Source organism: Rhipicephalus microplus, chromosome 3 (assembly GCF_043290135.1).
Source record: "Rhipicephalus microplus isolate Deutch F79 chromosome 3, USDA_Rmic, whole genome shotgun sequence".
NCBI lineage: Eukaryota > Metazoa > Arthropoda > Arachnida > Ixodida > Ixodidae > Rhipicephalus > Rhipicephalus microplus.
Genome location: NC_134702.1, coordinates 28736893 through 28750020, shown reverse-complemented (window position 1 = coordinate 28750020; position 13128 = coordinate 28736893). Strand labels below are relative to the sequence as shown.

Sequence of the window (13128 nt, the reverse complement as noted above, 5' to 3'; positions counted from 1 at the left end):
TGATATGGTACAACAAGATGGCAATGACGCCGTGACGATAACTACGTATAATCACAACAGTGGTGGTAGCTTCAAAGAGGCGGTGACTGTTATTTTAAGTTATGATATCCCGACACGCCACGTTTTCGCTCATGCCTCGTGACTTTTACTGCGAAGAAGACATGATTTTGATGAACAACACACTCAATACGAAGCAATGTTCTTTCCCACCAAACACACAAAGAGAGAAATATGGTTGAAGGAAGGCCGGTGGAAAATAGACATTCACACGTTACGTACGAACACAATATACACAAGAAAAAAAAACAAGTTGTTCGTTTCCTTAGCTATATACCCACTGCCCAATGGCTGATAAATGGACTCTCACGCACGTCAAGCCACCGAACAGCTGTACTCGTGTTGACAATACAGCACGACTGAGGAAGAAAGGAGTTACCGGATACGAGAAGCGAATGCGGAAACAAATGTTCTTTAAGGAAAAAAAAGCTCGAGCAGTGTGTACAGTCATAACTTTCCATTCACGCACGCGCACACACGCGCGCACACGCACATACGCACTTCGGAGATTTTTTTCGCCTTTGTTTCTATACACATCCGTGGCATCAATGCGGGCCTCGTTGATAAATAACTACCGCGAAGACTCTCAACGCGCTCATCAATCCCGCCTTTTGTTCGATCCTTCCCTTACAATCGCCGCGCGCTTTACCACAGTGCGTTGGATATTTCCCGACGTTTAAGGCACGGGGAAGAAGCCGTAGGTGCACGTTGCTGTGCTCCATAAATAGGTCCAGTCGGGTCCATTGTTATGTTTTTTTTTACGATCATGTTTTGCCGAAGATCACCAAAACGAGAGAGAGAGAGAGAGAGAGAGAGAGAGAGAGAATCACGAGTTGGGGATAGAGGAAGCCCTGTAGTCTCATTACGGGATCCACCGTTCCTGCCAGATGTAGGCCAAGTGGCAAAAAAAGAGAGGGAGATAATAGATAAACACACACACACACACACACACACATATATATATATATTAGCAGCGAACCAAGGACAAGGAGCATCAATAACTGCGTCGCAGAGACACATGCCACGCGCGAGACCGAATTGGAGCCGTGCTCGTCATACGGCTGTCCGGGCCAGCGCCGACGAACGTACAGGGTCCAGGATGTATACGCTCAGCTAGAGGCAGCCGCCGGTGCGACGGCAGCGTAACGCCGCCAGTAGTCTAGCGTCGCGACAGCCAACCAAAGACGACTGATTGCCGATGAGGCAAACATATAGGTGAGGGTGACACAACAACAAGAAGACGCTGGGAGAAACGAGGCCGGTCTATATATAAGCACCGAAAGTGGGGAATCGCGCGTAGGAGGCAGGGAACGCCTATATAGGCGACGACGCACGCCAGTTTCCGGGCTGCACGGAAAGAAAAGGAAAGGAAAGGAGGAGAAGGAAAGAAGAAAAAGGCCGTAGCGGGCGTACCTCATTTGTATTCCAGCGATGTCGCTGCGTCGGGAGATAATCCGCCTTGGGGATCGTCTCCAGGCTCTCGGGAAGCGCGGGACGGCACTCATCCGCATCTGAAAACGAGACGGGGAACGAAAAAAAAAGGGAACGGCAAGAGTCGGGTTAGAGCCGCCTGTTGACGGGCAAGCAAGAATGAAGTATACGCAGCAGCATAGTCGGTTTGCGTTCGAGCTACACCACATTAGCGCGCGAGGACCACATTAGCACGCAAAGGAGTTCGGCCGCGTCGAAAGTAGAGGGCTGCCGGCAATAGATTATGAATGAGCGCGCATATTAATTTCTGTCTTAATAAGGTATTTTTTTACCGTCTTGTTTCACTGCCATGTTTCTGTGCCAAAACCCTCAACAGTAACCTTTAGGGTACGTCAATGAAGAAAATAATAAAATACTACTAGTCAGATAAGGCGACAGCAAAAAGAAACCAGACACGTTGTTTTTTTGGAGACCACCTTGCCTGAGGTAAACAGGGAAAACAGCTGCGTGCGCGGCAGCCAATGACGAACATTGATTAGTACAACGATGTAATGTATTTAATTAATTACAACCGCAATATAACGATGCCCATGCGTCGGGCCATTCAGAATGATTACAATACACAACTTCGCCTAAAGCATGCAAAGCTTGTTGTTCAATTTGTTGGTGGGCAAGCTTTGAGCATTCATTTTTACACTGAAAATGTAAAATTACCCAAGCAGTTAACTCACCACAGCCGGCTACTTCAAAATACCGAATTCGTTAGTTGAAACAAATACTAGGAAATAATGAAAACAAAAATGCTCGGGAATATTATACCCACACTTAAGTTAAAATCACAAACATTTTTCCCAACCACCGACAAAATTTACTATGGCGCGATATCTCCAGAGTGTTCTGTAGTGAATCGTCACTATCGATGAAAAGTGGCCCACATACCGTGACGTCACATCACTACACCGCTCAAAATTCAAGCGTCTTTCCTTCTTTTCTTTTTCCTGTCGTCTCAAGTTTGAGTTTGTTTATTTAATAGACAGAGTTACACAGTAGGTAGCTGTAATGGGGCGAAAAAAAAAAAAGAAGGGAAATCACACATCTCCTGCTTCACTGTGGCTGCAAGACGGCAAAAGCAACATACATGCCAGGACACTGCATGTCATGTACGTACAGTGTAAAACTGTACGCTGCGCACTGTACATGTACAGTGTGTCATGTACGTACAGTGTAAACGAACCCTGCGCAATACCACGGCTGCCTATACAGCGCCGTTAACTGACAGATAAGTGAAGCGCGTCCAATTTTCACGTGATCCGTTAGCGGACGAAACAAGCCATGAACGTTGGAGAAGCGCTGCTAAATTGTACTCTCGCTAGCGGGTGATGTCGCGAAAAGAGGGCGCACTTTCTTTTATCTACCGGCTGATGGCGCTGTAGGCAGCCGCCGAAGAGCGCAGGCGACGCGCTCGCGTGTTCCCTTTCGTAAAAATTGATGCTGTACATGTGAACGTACACGTTGCATGCATGGTGTACTCGAGCAATACACATGCTGTATTGAAAAAAAAAGTGACACGTCGTAACCTGTGTCGTGTATACTAGGACAGACCGTGAAACATTTAAGTCTGGTAAGAAGGAGTAGTTATCAGAAACCTTGAAAACGATTGAAAAATTGACCCAGAAACAACAAAAAAGAAAATCGGCAGCTCCCACGTGGACATCGATGTTATGCGAAACATGCGTATGGAAGGTGACTGTGTTGTAATTTTGTTATAGAGCGAAACGTCACGAAGTGGCGCTAAAGATTTGTACAAGTGCACGCACAGACATACGTTAAACAGCCGCATGTGTTTTATGTAGCCAGCTGTTTACAGCTGCGTAACGATGCCACCAGCGAGATGGATATAAGAAGGACCAGAAGCGGTCAGCTGATACGAAGCGCTGGTGCTCGCGAGAATGGTAGGCCTGGACACTGCTACGTAAACCAACTTCAGCGGACGGCACCTAACTACAAGTGACGTTAATCCGTCGCGAAGGATGTGTCATAAAAGAACATATGTAATGCATGTTTATAAAATTGGATAGCCAACACTGCAACCAGAATTGACGTTTTCCGAACATTACGGTCTATTTGAAAAATAGTTCCGAGACCTGGCATGGCTCTGTGGTAGAATACTGGATTGCCAAGCGAAATTCTAGGGCTCAATTCCTGCAGGGAATTTGACATTTATGTTTATTCTTTACATTAACCGGATTAACGCTGCCAAAGTGAGCTATTTCTTAGCGCTCACGCGTTAAAATTACACGTGTGTGTTCTCGCCCTTCCTGCATGGGTAGATTAACGTGTGAATAAGCTGAGGCACATACCCGCATACCAGTGGCACAAACCCACCCGCGGGTTTGTGCCACTGTCAGGCGGAAATTGAATTGACGACGTACGCGACGTGATTGTGACATTATTCATGCCATCATCAGGGAGTCGTCATCGTCAAGCCATCTTACGCTCACATATTATTTTTTATGTACCCCAAGCTGAAGTGGTTATCACGAGAGCACTTACACATAGATAAATAGATAGATAGATAGATAGATAGATAGATAGATAGATAGATAGATAGATAGATAGAATCAAAGTGTCTGCAGTACGCAAACTTCGCATTTAAAAACAAAAATAAAGCATCGAAGGTCACAGGGCAAGTCAGATCCGAAGCAAGGGGCGGGGCGCATGGGGGCTGAAATATCATCAAAGCGCACGATTATTTCCCACGCGTAATATATGCAACACAAAATTTCACCACTTCTTCCTCTCCTGTTTACAACAAAGGGAGCCAGGTAGAAAGCGTACACCAAATAAATAACTTATGCGCATCAAGAGGTGTCGGACAAGTGCATCACAGTGATAACCAGATGATTGGCTCAAATACTTGTTTTCCGAAGCAACAAATACAGATGAGGACACTCCCGTGCTGAAGTGCTAGTGCTAAAGTAATCGAGTCTTTTTAACAAAAGAGAACAAAACTGAGGCAGGTAAAGTACGTCAAGTTTCTCGTTGAACAACCACCGTAAATCCTACGGTGAACGGGATATAAACGCGTCAAATGCGGCTCTCGCAGAGCGCCGGAATTTACGGCATGCAGTGCCAAGTTAGGTTACAATGTACTGTCTTATTCATTCTTTTCGAAAGTCGACCGGGAGACAACCTAAAAAAAACCTTCATAAGCTGCCTTGATCACCAGCATGGATATATACAATAAAGTCTCGCGTCTCAGCGAGTAGGAAAGCGAAATAACCCCGAAATCATAACTCAAGCGTGATGACTGGGCAAATGCTGATTTCCTAACCCCGTTCTATTACACCCATTGTAGTCAGCATGGTGACGAAACGAAAAGAGGATCGCAAAAACAATCGACAGAAAAGAATCGAGTTCGCAATATCGCTTACTATAGTTTCGAAGCCAGCCATTGCTGACCTCACTAAACACGAGAGAAAAAAATAGTACAGATTAGAAAGCTCATTTGCGGAGCGGGCTGCTGGCAACGGAAAGAAAAAAAAGAAAAAAAAAAGAAAACACGCACTACGAGACAGGCACTCTAAGTCAGCTATACTGCGTTTGCAAAAAAAAATACAAAAGGAATATCTAAAACAACAGAGTCAAAACACTGGGTAAGGGACTGGCGTTATATAGAGGGAATAGAATTCACCAGGATATTAAATTGCGAAAGAGCAGACCGCGATACTCAAGCCCAGTGAAAAACAGGAGAAGCACGGCATGAAGATTGTCATTTATTATTTTTGTAGGCGCGCGTGATGATAATGGGTGTCAGGATATTATTGAAGGCGCCCTTGAGCAGCTATAGCTAATTATACGCAGACTAGCTTCATAGTATAAACCGGGAAAGTACTCGGTAAAAGAGCCGACAAAGGTGGTTATCTAGCGCATTCCGGGACCTGAGTCTGTCGGAAACAATATACAACGCTTCGCAAGAGCTAGAAAGTAAGCTCGAGATTCGAATAAGGTTGGTGAAGGTTTTTAAAGTGCACGTAATAGAAAAAAAACGAAGAAGAACAAGAAAAGATCGAGGGAGAAATTCTGGCAGCTAACGAGATAATATTGTTCGCGGATCGCAGAAGACGGGAGAGGCTCAATAAGTCATCGTACATTTCGAAATGTCTAGCTCTAGCAACTCATTGTTTTATTGCCTCTTGCCCGACTGTTACGGCTAGAAAAAAAAAGAAAAAAAAAGAAAGGTGAACGACGTGACAGTCTGCAGGGCCACTTTCAGTGGTAAGAGCAAATTCTTTTTCCCCCATTTGCCGTCTTCCTTACCTGAGACGACTTTGGAAACAGGGCTAAAGCTGAATGCTCTCATCATCATCAGCGTCACCAATTTCTTTATCATTTTTTTAATATACACAGCAGGACGGAGCTTTTTTCAGCGCTTTTCTTACAATCCGTATGGCGTTAGCTGATTGCAATTACATAGCCGGAAATTTCACATTTACGCGTCACACCTTTATTCAACGTTTATTTTCCTCAAGAGCGTTCCAACGCTTCCACCCATTTTCTAACTTTTAAAGACAGCCAGTTAGCTTCATCAGGCTTAACACAGCCTATTCAGTTCGAATTTCGTTTTAGTGTCACGAGAACCAACTAGCACTCTTCTTTCTCTTCAACGCACTTCCGGTCGATGACATCTGAATTTCCGAACGTTCAGAAAATTATCTTGAACAAATGAAATTGCTACGAAATCAACTGTTCTGCTTTGAGTTATGAGTTACACTGAATATACATAATATGGGAGCATAAGTTTACTCGCGATAAGGGCCAGTCAGCCCTCAAAATAATTAATAAAAGTTGAATAAACGAGTTCTTATAAAGAACACCCAATTTTCTTTTGAGCAGCGAGAATCGTTGCGGCGCCTGGTGGAGCAGACCTGAACCACGCGCTTATTTCTACGTGGACTCCGAGATCCGCATAGGCGGTGCGACTAAGCGCAAAACTGACCCAAAGGAATACAAAAGGGCACACGATCACCGAGGTGGATTTACACAAGCCGACTCATAAGACTAAGTTTGAGGTCGTCTCCAATTTTCGCTTTCTATGAATGTGAATTAAAATACAGACCACCTACATTTTTACTCTCGGTAAACCGCTGTTATCCTGTCTGCTTCGCTTAAGTAGAGGTTCGTGTGCTTAGATTTAGGTGCAAGTTAAAGAACACCACGCGATATTATTATCCGAAGCCTTCTACGACAGCGATATCGTAGTCATGACACGTAAATACCCAATAATTATGAGTATTTTAGGGGCGAAGCACCTCATAGTTTAGGCGTATTCGTTGTCCGGCCAACACATGCATGGTGCACCCACTATACACCCACCCTAACTTTCACGAAAGGGACACTAAATGCAAATAAAAATTTATGTCATAGTAAAAGCTCAATGAATCAAAACGTCTAAAACAGGAATGCTATCAATAGTAGTGCCCTATTTACCGAAAAATTAAGCTAAAGGTATACCTTGACGTGCGCCACGAGTGGCATATTTTGATACGATCTCGATGACACGAGAGCGTCTGACAACAATTATCGCTAGTCATCAAACTAGCTGCAATAATAAAAAAAAGAACCTACTGGCGTTACTATGAGGAATAGCGCGAATGGGTCGAAATTTCCGCTTTCGCCTGGTTAGACTGGACAGGTGGTGCCATGTAGCGAGGCCTCATTGAACTAAGCAAGCAGGAAATTGTTCAGCGGCCATCATTGCTGTTGTGGCTCCCGCTACTTTCGCTCTTCTGTTACTAGTGTCAGCGGCCGCGAATTAAAGATCGGACAACGTTGGGAACGGCAACAGTGACGTGAGAAAGGCCGCTTTCTGGCGGGTGATTTGAAAAGCGCTTACGCGATGCGCACCGCTAAAACATGATCTTCATTTCATCATTTCAAAATAGGCACCACGAGGTTTCTAGACCGCTCATTTCAACAACCAACGTTGACTTAGTATTTGCAATTAGTGTCCATTGAAAATAAGTGAGGCACTCGCTACACATCTACAAGGCATCATGTGCACATTGTGCTGTGTCTTATGACGATGAAGAATAAACTCGTTCCAGACCAAATGTTCTCTTTCTGCCGTGGATGGGAACGAAAGCGAACGTACTGTCGCCGGAAAAACGCAACATCAACGCACAGAACAAGCTGGCCCAAAGGCGATAATTCGGGAACAGTGGCAAAGCGACAACGCCAGCAAGCTGCTATACTCCAGAGGCGAGAGCACGGCATGCGGTGGCTCAACGTCTACGCAGACAGCAAACTACCGCGGAGGCAAGAGCTCGGGAGGTAGCGATTAATCGCTCCGCGTCTCCCGTTCATGAACATCCGACGTTTAACGCACGGCAAATGGCTGCGCGAAATCAAGGGTCAAATGGTCAACGTCCCCATAGACGTTCGGAAAGCAGAGCAATGCCTTCCTAGAAACATGCCCGAAGAAGCAGCCATCGATGTGCACACAAAGCGCAAGCTGATAAGCAAGCTCTCGTACAAATCTAACCCAGTCAAGACAGGAAACATTCACGCGTGGCTGAAGTACCTAAAAGACTTAAAAGACTGACCCCGGTATTCTAGAACGCCCCTTCACTCAACACTTCACCTTCGCTTGAGAAAGCCGATGGGAGTGCCATCTATAGGCACGGCAAGTCGCTGCATATCAGCGATAATTTGCTGCGATTCTTGAGTAGCGCAGCGTCATTTTCAACCGAGCGCTGGCGCAGTGTCTCAACTCTGTCAAGTGAAGGGTGAAAGTCAAGTCGAGGAGCGTTTGTGATTACGGGGGTTAAAATACCTAAAAGACTAAAAGTATTTTACGTACTGTACAGGCGTGTTGTCACTCGTTTACATGCGCAGGTGATCGGATGATTTATCTCGCCGGTGCTTCGCCCACTCGTCATGATTTACTTCGTGCAGATACGAGGATTTTTAAATATCGGCTACGCCTAAGACCTTCTCTTCAATTTGTCCCTGCACAGTCCTTAACTTCCATTTAAGCTTCTGTGGTGACGTCGCAGTTACCGCTCTAGATGCTATAGCAGAGGTACAATGGAATGATTGCAGACTTTTCTTTTCAAAGATATCTGCCAGATAATATTTAGTGATGTTCACCGTCAGCCCGAATAGAAGACATCACTCAATTACGCATAAAAGAAGCTGTTAGTATGTTCTCACAAAACGACACTACAACTCTTAATTAACCGAAAACAGAATTTAATATATAAATAGTTTTTATTTACTCACTAACATTTTTATGCATAAACAAGACATTCGAGAAACAATTAAAAGTGTGCGGAGGCATTAATTATCTCTGAAAAAAATATTCGCTCCTCTAAACCAAGTCCTAACAATGTTTCAAAAACGTAAACTTTCAAACAACGAAAATAATAATAAAAGCTCACATTAACATCCCCATGAAAATAGAAAAAAGAAGAACAAATTATTCGGTGCTTAAGGCGGCCGAGACTTGCGAAAATTGATGGGGCACAACTGCAAGCACCACCATTTATGCCACGTCCCATGAAAAATAAAAGCAAACAAAAGCAGGCTGTATGCGTCAGCGTCATTTCAGTGCACTAGCTAAAGAAAAAAAAAAGGCAACCGCAAAAAAGCACGACGCAATTTTACATCCGCGTAATAGAGCACGCGAAATGGCCCCTAGAAAGCTTGGAGCGACCTCGTCCAGCAACCCTGGGGGGGATGAAAGAGAGCGAGCACAGGGACAAAACAATGAGTGGACTTTAGGCAACTCGACAACAACAACAAAAAATGAGTGAGACATAAGGGACGGGCGCGGTGACCGACGTCGTCCTAATTCGCTCCAGCGTGGCAGCGAGCCAAAGACAATCCAAAGCTCCTTGTTCTTCCCAGCCAGGCCGCACCGCTGCATGGCAATCGCGCTATAGGACACCGCACATCCGCGCACAGCGCCACGATATGGTAAGCTCAGAGAACGTGGGAGAGAGAGGACTTTATAGCCGCGACAGCCGGCCCGACTCGGCAGCTTCGTCGTCATGGCCGTCCACGGCACGCTCGGTGTCATACGCAGAGCCGTCACTCGCACAACATTAGGGGGGGAGGGGGAACGAAATAAAGGGGGGGGGGAGGGCTCAAGCCCTGGGGCAGTAGCGAGGCGGGTGCCTCCGCAGCAGGAAAGGCTATTAATGACGCTCCGGGAGAATTACCGAAACGGCGAACCGACCGGTAATTGGCTCCGTAAGCAGGAAGAGGGGGGTTAGTACACACTATGAAGAAGGAGCGCAGGCACCGTTACCGGGGCTTATACGGGCCGCGGCGCTATAGGTGCTATAACGCCCGCAAGCAGATATAGCGGAAGAACACGGCTAGACCGGCAGACAAACCCGTGCACGCGGGCACCATGAGGCGGCCGCAAGTGCGTCTGCTGTTCTTTTTTGGGGGGAAAATGCATTCTCCTCGCACGGACGCACGCGCCGACGATCGAGGAGAAAGGAGGGGGCTGGGAGTGTAACGACGTCGAGCGGAGCATCCCCGCTTTTATGCGGCTGGGAAACGTTCGCTTACGAAGAAGCGGCTATAACTATAGTGTGCGCCACGTGGATAGCGCACGCAAGCAAATCCCTATCGGTTTTGTTGACTGTTTTTCTATAACTATATACTCCATATACGAAAGAATCAAGCAACGCGTCCGCAGATCGCTTGTCAAACAGGGCGATTCACATCACAGCATTCAGTGAAGTACGGGCGACAGCGCCGAGGAAAACTAGCCCGCAGCACAAGAGGAACGCGCGGCATTGTCTGCAGTGCGCGTAACTTGACAAGCTCATGAAAAGTTTCCGAGAGAAGTTGGTTTAAACACACCTCGTGTAAGCCGTTTACGCATTGACTCCTACAGTGCGCAGCTGAAGAGCGAGTCGCTGTATACAAGCGAAACTATACTAAGGATGCAAACGAAACGGTTTCTCGTAAAATACGGCCTCTGCCGTATTAAGACACTAAGCTATAGCGCACAGAACTCTCTTACAAACTGCAGACAGATCACCAAACGTGCACAGTGCTGCCATGACGGATATACGTAGCGATAATTGTTGTCAGTGCATCACGCGTACGATCCACGGCGCTCTCGGCCAGATCGCCGAGTCTGATCACGGAAGGGAAACTGTTAAAGCTGAGCAAGTCGCGAACGTGTCTGTTTGCGTTGCGAATTCGCGTGCGGGTTGTGTATTCACGGAATAATTCCCTGCGCCTTCTCTATCATCCTTACACTATAGCCTCCAAGACGTATATAGACGGCACACGCATAGTTCTCCGCATCCTGCGCTTATCTCCCGCCGAGTGCTCAGAGGAATCGAGCGATTCAGGGGCGCATCGTGCTTCGAAAAGATAAATTACGGGCCTCTCGTATACGCTTATAGCGTGTAGCGCATTTTTCTTTCATGGGAAGCTAGTATAGTCCTCGCGAAGGCAACTCCCAAGGCCTCCCTTACCTCCTTGTTATTATTAGTTCTACTTGCTGCACAATTTCCCGCGCAGGAAATTTATACAGTACGCGAAGCAAGAAGAATTATATTTAAGGAAGGAGAAAATTATACCCCAGAAGCCGCGTCGGTTGAAACGCTGAGAGAGGGTCGATGTCTTTGGGCTTGCTCTCGGCTCTTCATGAAAGTGCCACCTTCTTTTTTTCACTTGTTTGTTTATTTCTTTCTACAGCATCAACATCACTTCCGTACCTCCCACGCTTCAAAAAAAAAAAAAGCTTTACAAATACAGGACGGATGCGTTCAACGCTAAGTGCATTTAAAATGCGCCGGAAGCAACATTGCATTAAGGCCAACTCGATCGCTCCTTCAGACGCGCCACATCTTGGCAGCTGGGCGCCCGCGTTACACACCTTCGCACGAAGAATTCTTTCGCCGTTTCCAAGTTCTTCGACAAGGAACTTTTTCTTTTCCAGAGTGAGATAGACGTGAACTAAATAAGATATAGGCAAAAGGAGATATAAGAGCGTGCACAACAGGGTGGGCTTCGCGAAATAGGCGCTATATACCACCTTTAAGGCTAATACCCAAGCGTCACGTCACGAGCTTCGGCATACCGAGAGAAGCGAGCGGGAGAGGAATAAACAAATCGAGATAAAGTATAAGATCAAGCAGAACCTTCCCGTCTTTTGTGCTGCTCAGCGGACTCTGATGCTCGGTCTTATAAGCCGGCGCATCGATCAGAGTTGGCTTCTTCGATGCGGCTCGGTGGCGTATAAGCGCTGTCGCGAGTTTTATTCCGTTTAAAGCTTTTTTCGCTCCCACGAATGTTTTTTTCCTATGCAGAATCATGAATTTTTTTTCTCTCGTTGTCTTTCTTTTTACGCTTTTCCGAATAAACACATTTCTTTTTTGCGCGGATCTTCACGCTGTTCATTTCCACTGTTTGGCAGGAGTAATGTCAACGTGAATGATTCGATTGCGTCTACTACTGCTTTTTTTCTCAGGCAAAGGACCTATAGAGAAGCACAGAAGGCGAAACAAAGTGATTGGAAACTATAACTAACTAACTAACTAACTAACTAACTAACTAACTAACTAACTAACTAACTAACTAACTAACTAACTAACTAACTGACTGACTTATTGGTTATACTGGCTCTACTAACTGAATAAAAAATCAACTGGCGAACCAATTAACTATACCAACTAAATACCTAATTGACAATTTAGAGAAGCACGGACTGCTGAGCGAATTGATAATTCATCTTAACCGAGTTGCGCGGAAATTGAAGTGCAAAAGGAAGACAAGGGACACAGCACTCTGTGTCCAGGTGTCTTCCTTATGTACTTCAATTTTAAGATAACTATCTAGCTAGTTAACTCAGTCACTTAGTTATTAGTTAACATACTCTACTATCAGAACCCTTAGGGTTCAATCCCAGCCGCGTCGGTCGCATTTCGATGGAAGAGAATCGGTAGAGGCCCATGTAGTGTGCGATGGAGGTGCACGTTAAAGAAAACCAGATGGTCAAAATTTTCCGGAGCCACCCTCCACTACGGCGTCTCTTACAATCATAGTTCAGTTTTGGTACGTTAAGCACCAGATATTTATTATCCACCAGCAAAGCCGAAAACGTGCGGCCACACGCCGTTGCAGACGTCGCAGCCGATGCCAACGCCCGGGAAAACATCCGCCGAAAGCGGGCGTTCCCGCCGCTGCCATGTTGACGCTGCTCTGCCCGCGACGCCGCTTCCTCGGCTCACCGATGTCGCTTGCATTGGACCCGGATGGCAGCGGGAACCTCAGCACGGAGTTGCTGCTTGCGCTTCGCCACCCGGGCGTGTTCTTGTGCCCGGACTGCTGCATCGGTGCGGCCAACCCGAATTCTCCCACGGATCGACTGCCGGCGTTGTTCTTGGAAAGTAGTCTGTTGTCATGGCGTCCGTAAGCTGCTGTACGTTCCCTAAGTGGAAGTTCGAACTGCTGCGCGCGGGCTCAGCGGCGCGGCTGCGAAGGGATGAATGACATCACTGATTCAATGGCGCGCGCGATTGAGTGCGACTTAGAGAACGACGTATATGACGGCACAGCCAATGGATACCATTATTGGTTTTTTTTTCTGGCAAACAGTTTTCCGGT

General features: G+C 46.3%; 1 protein-coding gene across 1 annotated transcript in view; it reads right to left on the bottom strand.

The window, feature by feature from the left end:
- The window catches only part of LOC142803653 (calmodulin-binding transcription activator 2-like), a 573461-nt gene that overhangs the window by 185144 nt on the left and 375189 nt on the right, over positions 1-13128 (bottom strand). The window contains exon 3 of the mRNA XM_075889143.1: positions 1471-1568. Within this exon, the coding sequence (XP_075745258.1) occupies positions 1471-1568 (98 nt within the window). The remainder of the gene's footprint in view (positions 1-1470; positions 1569-13128) is intronic.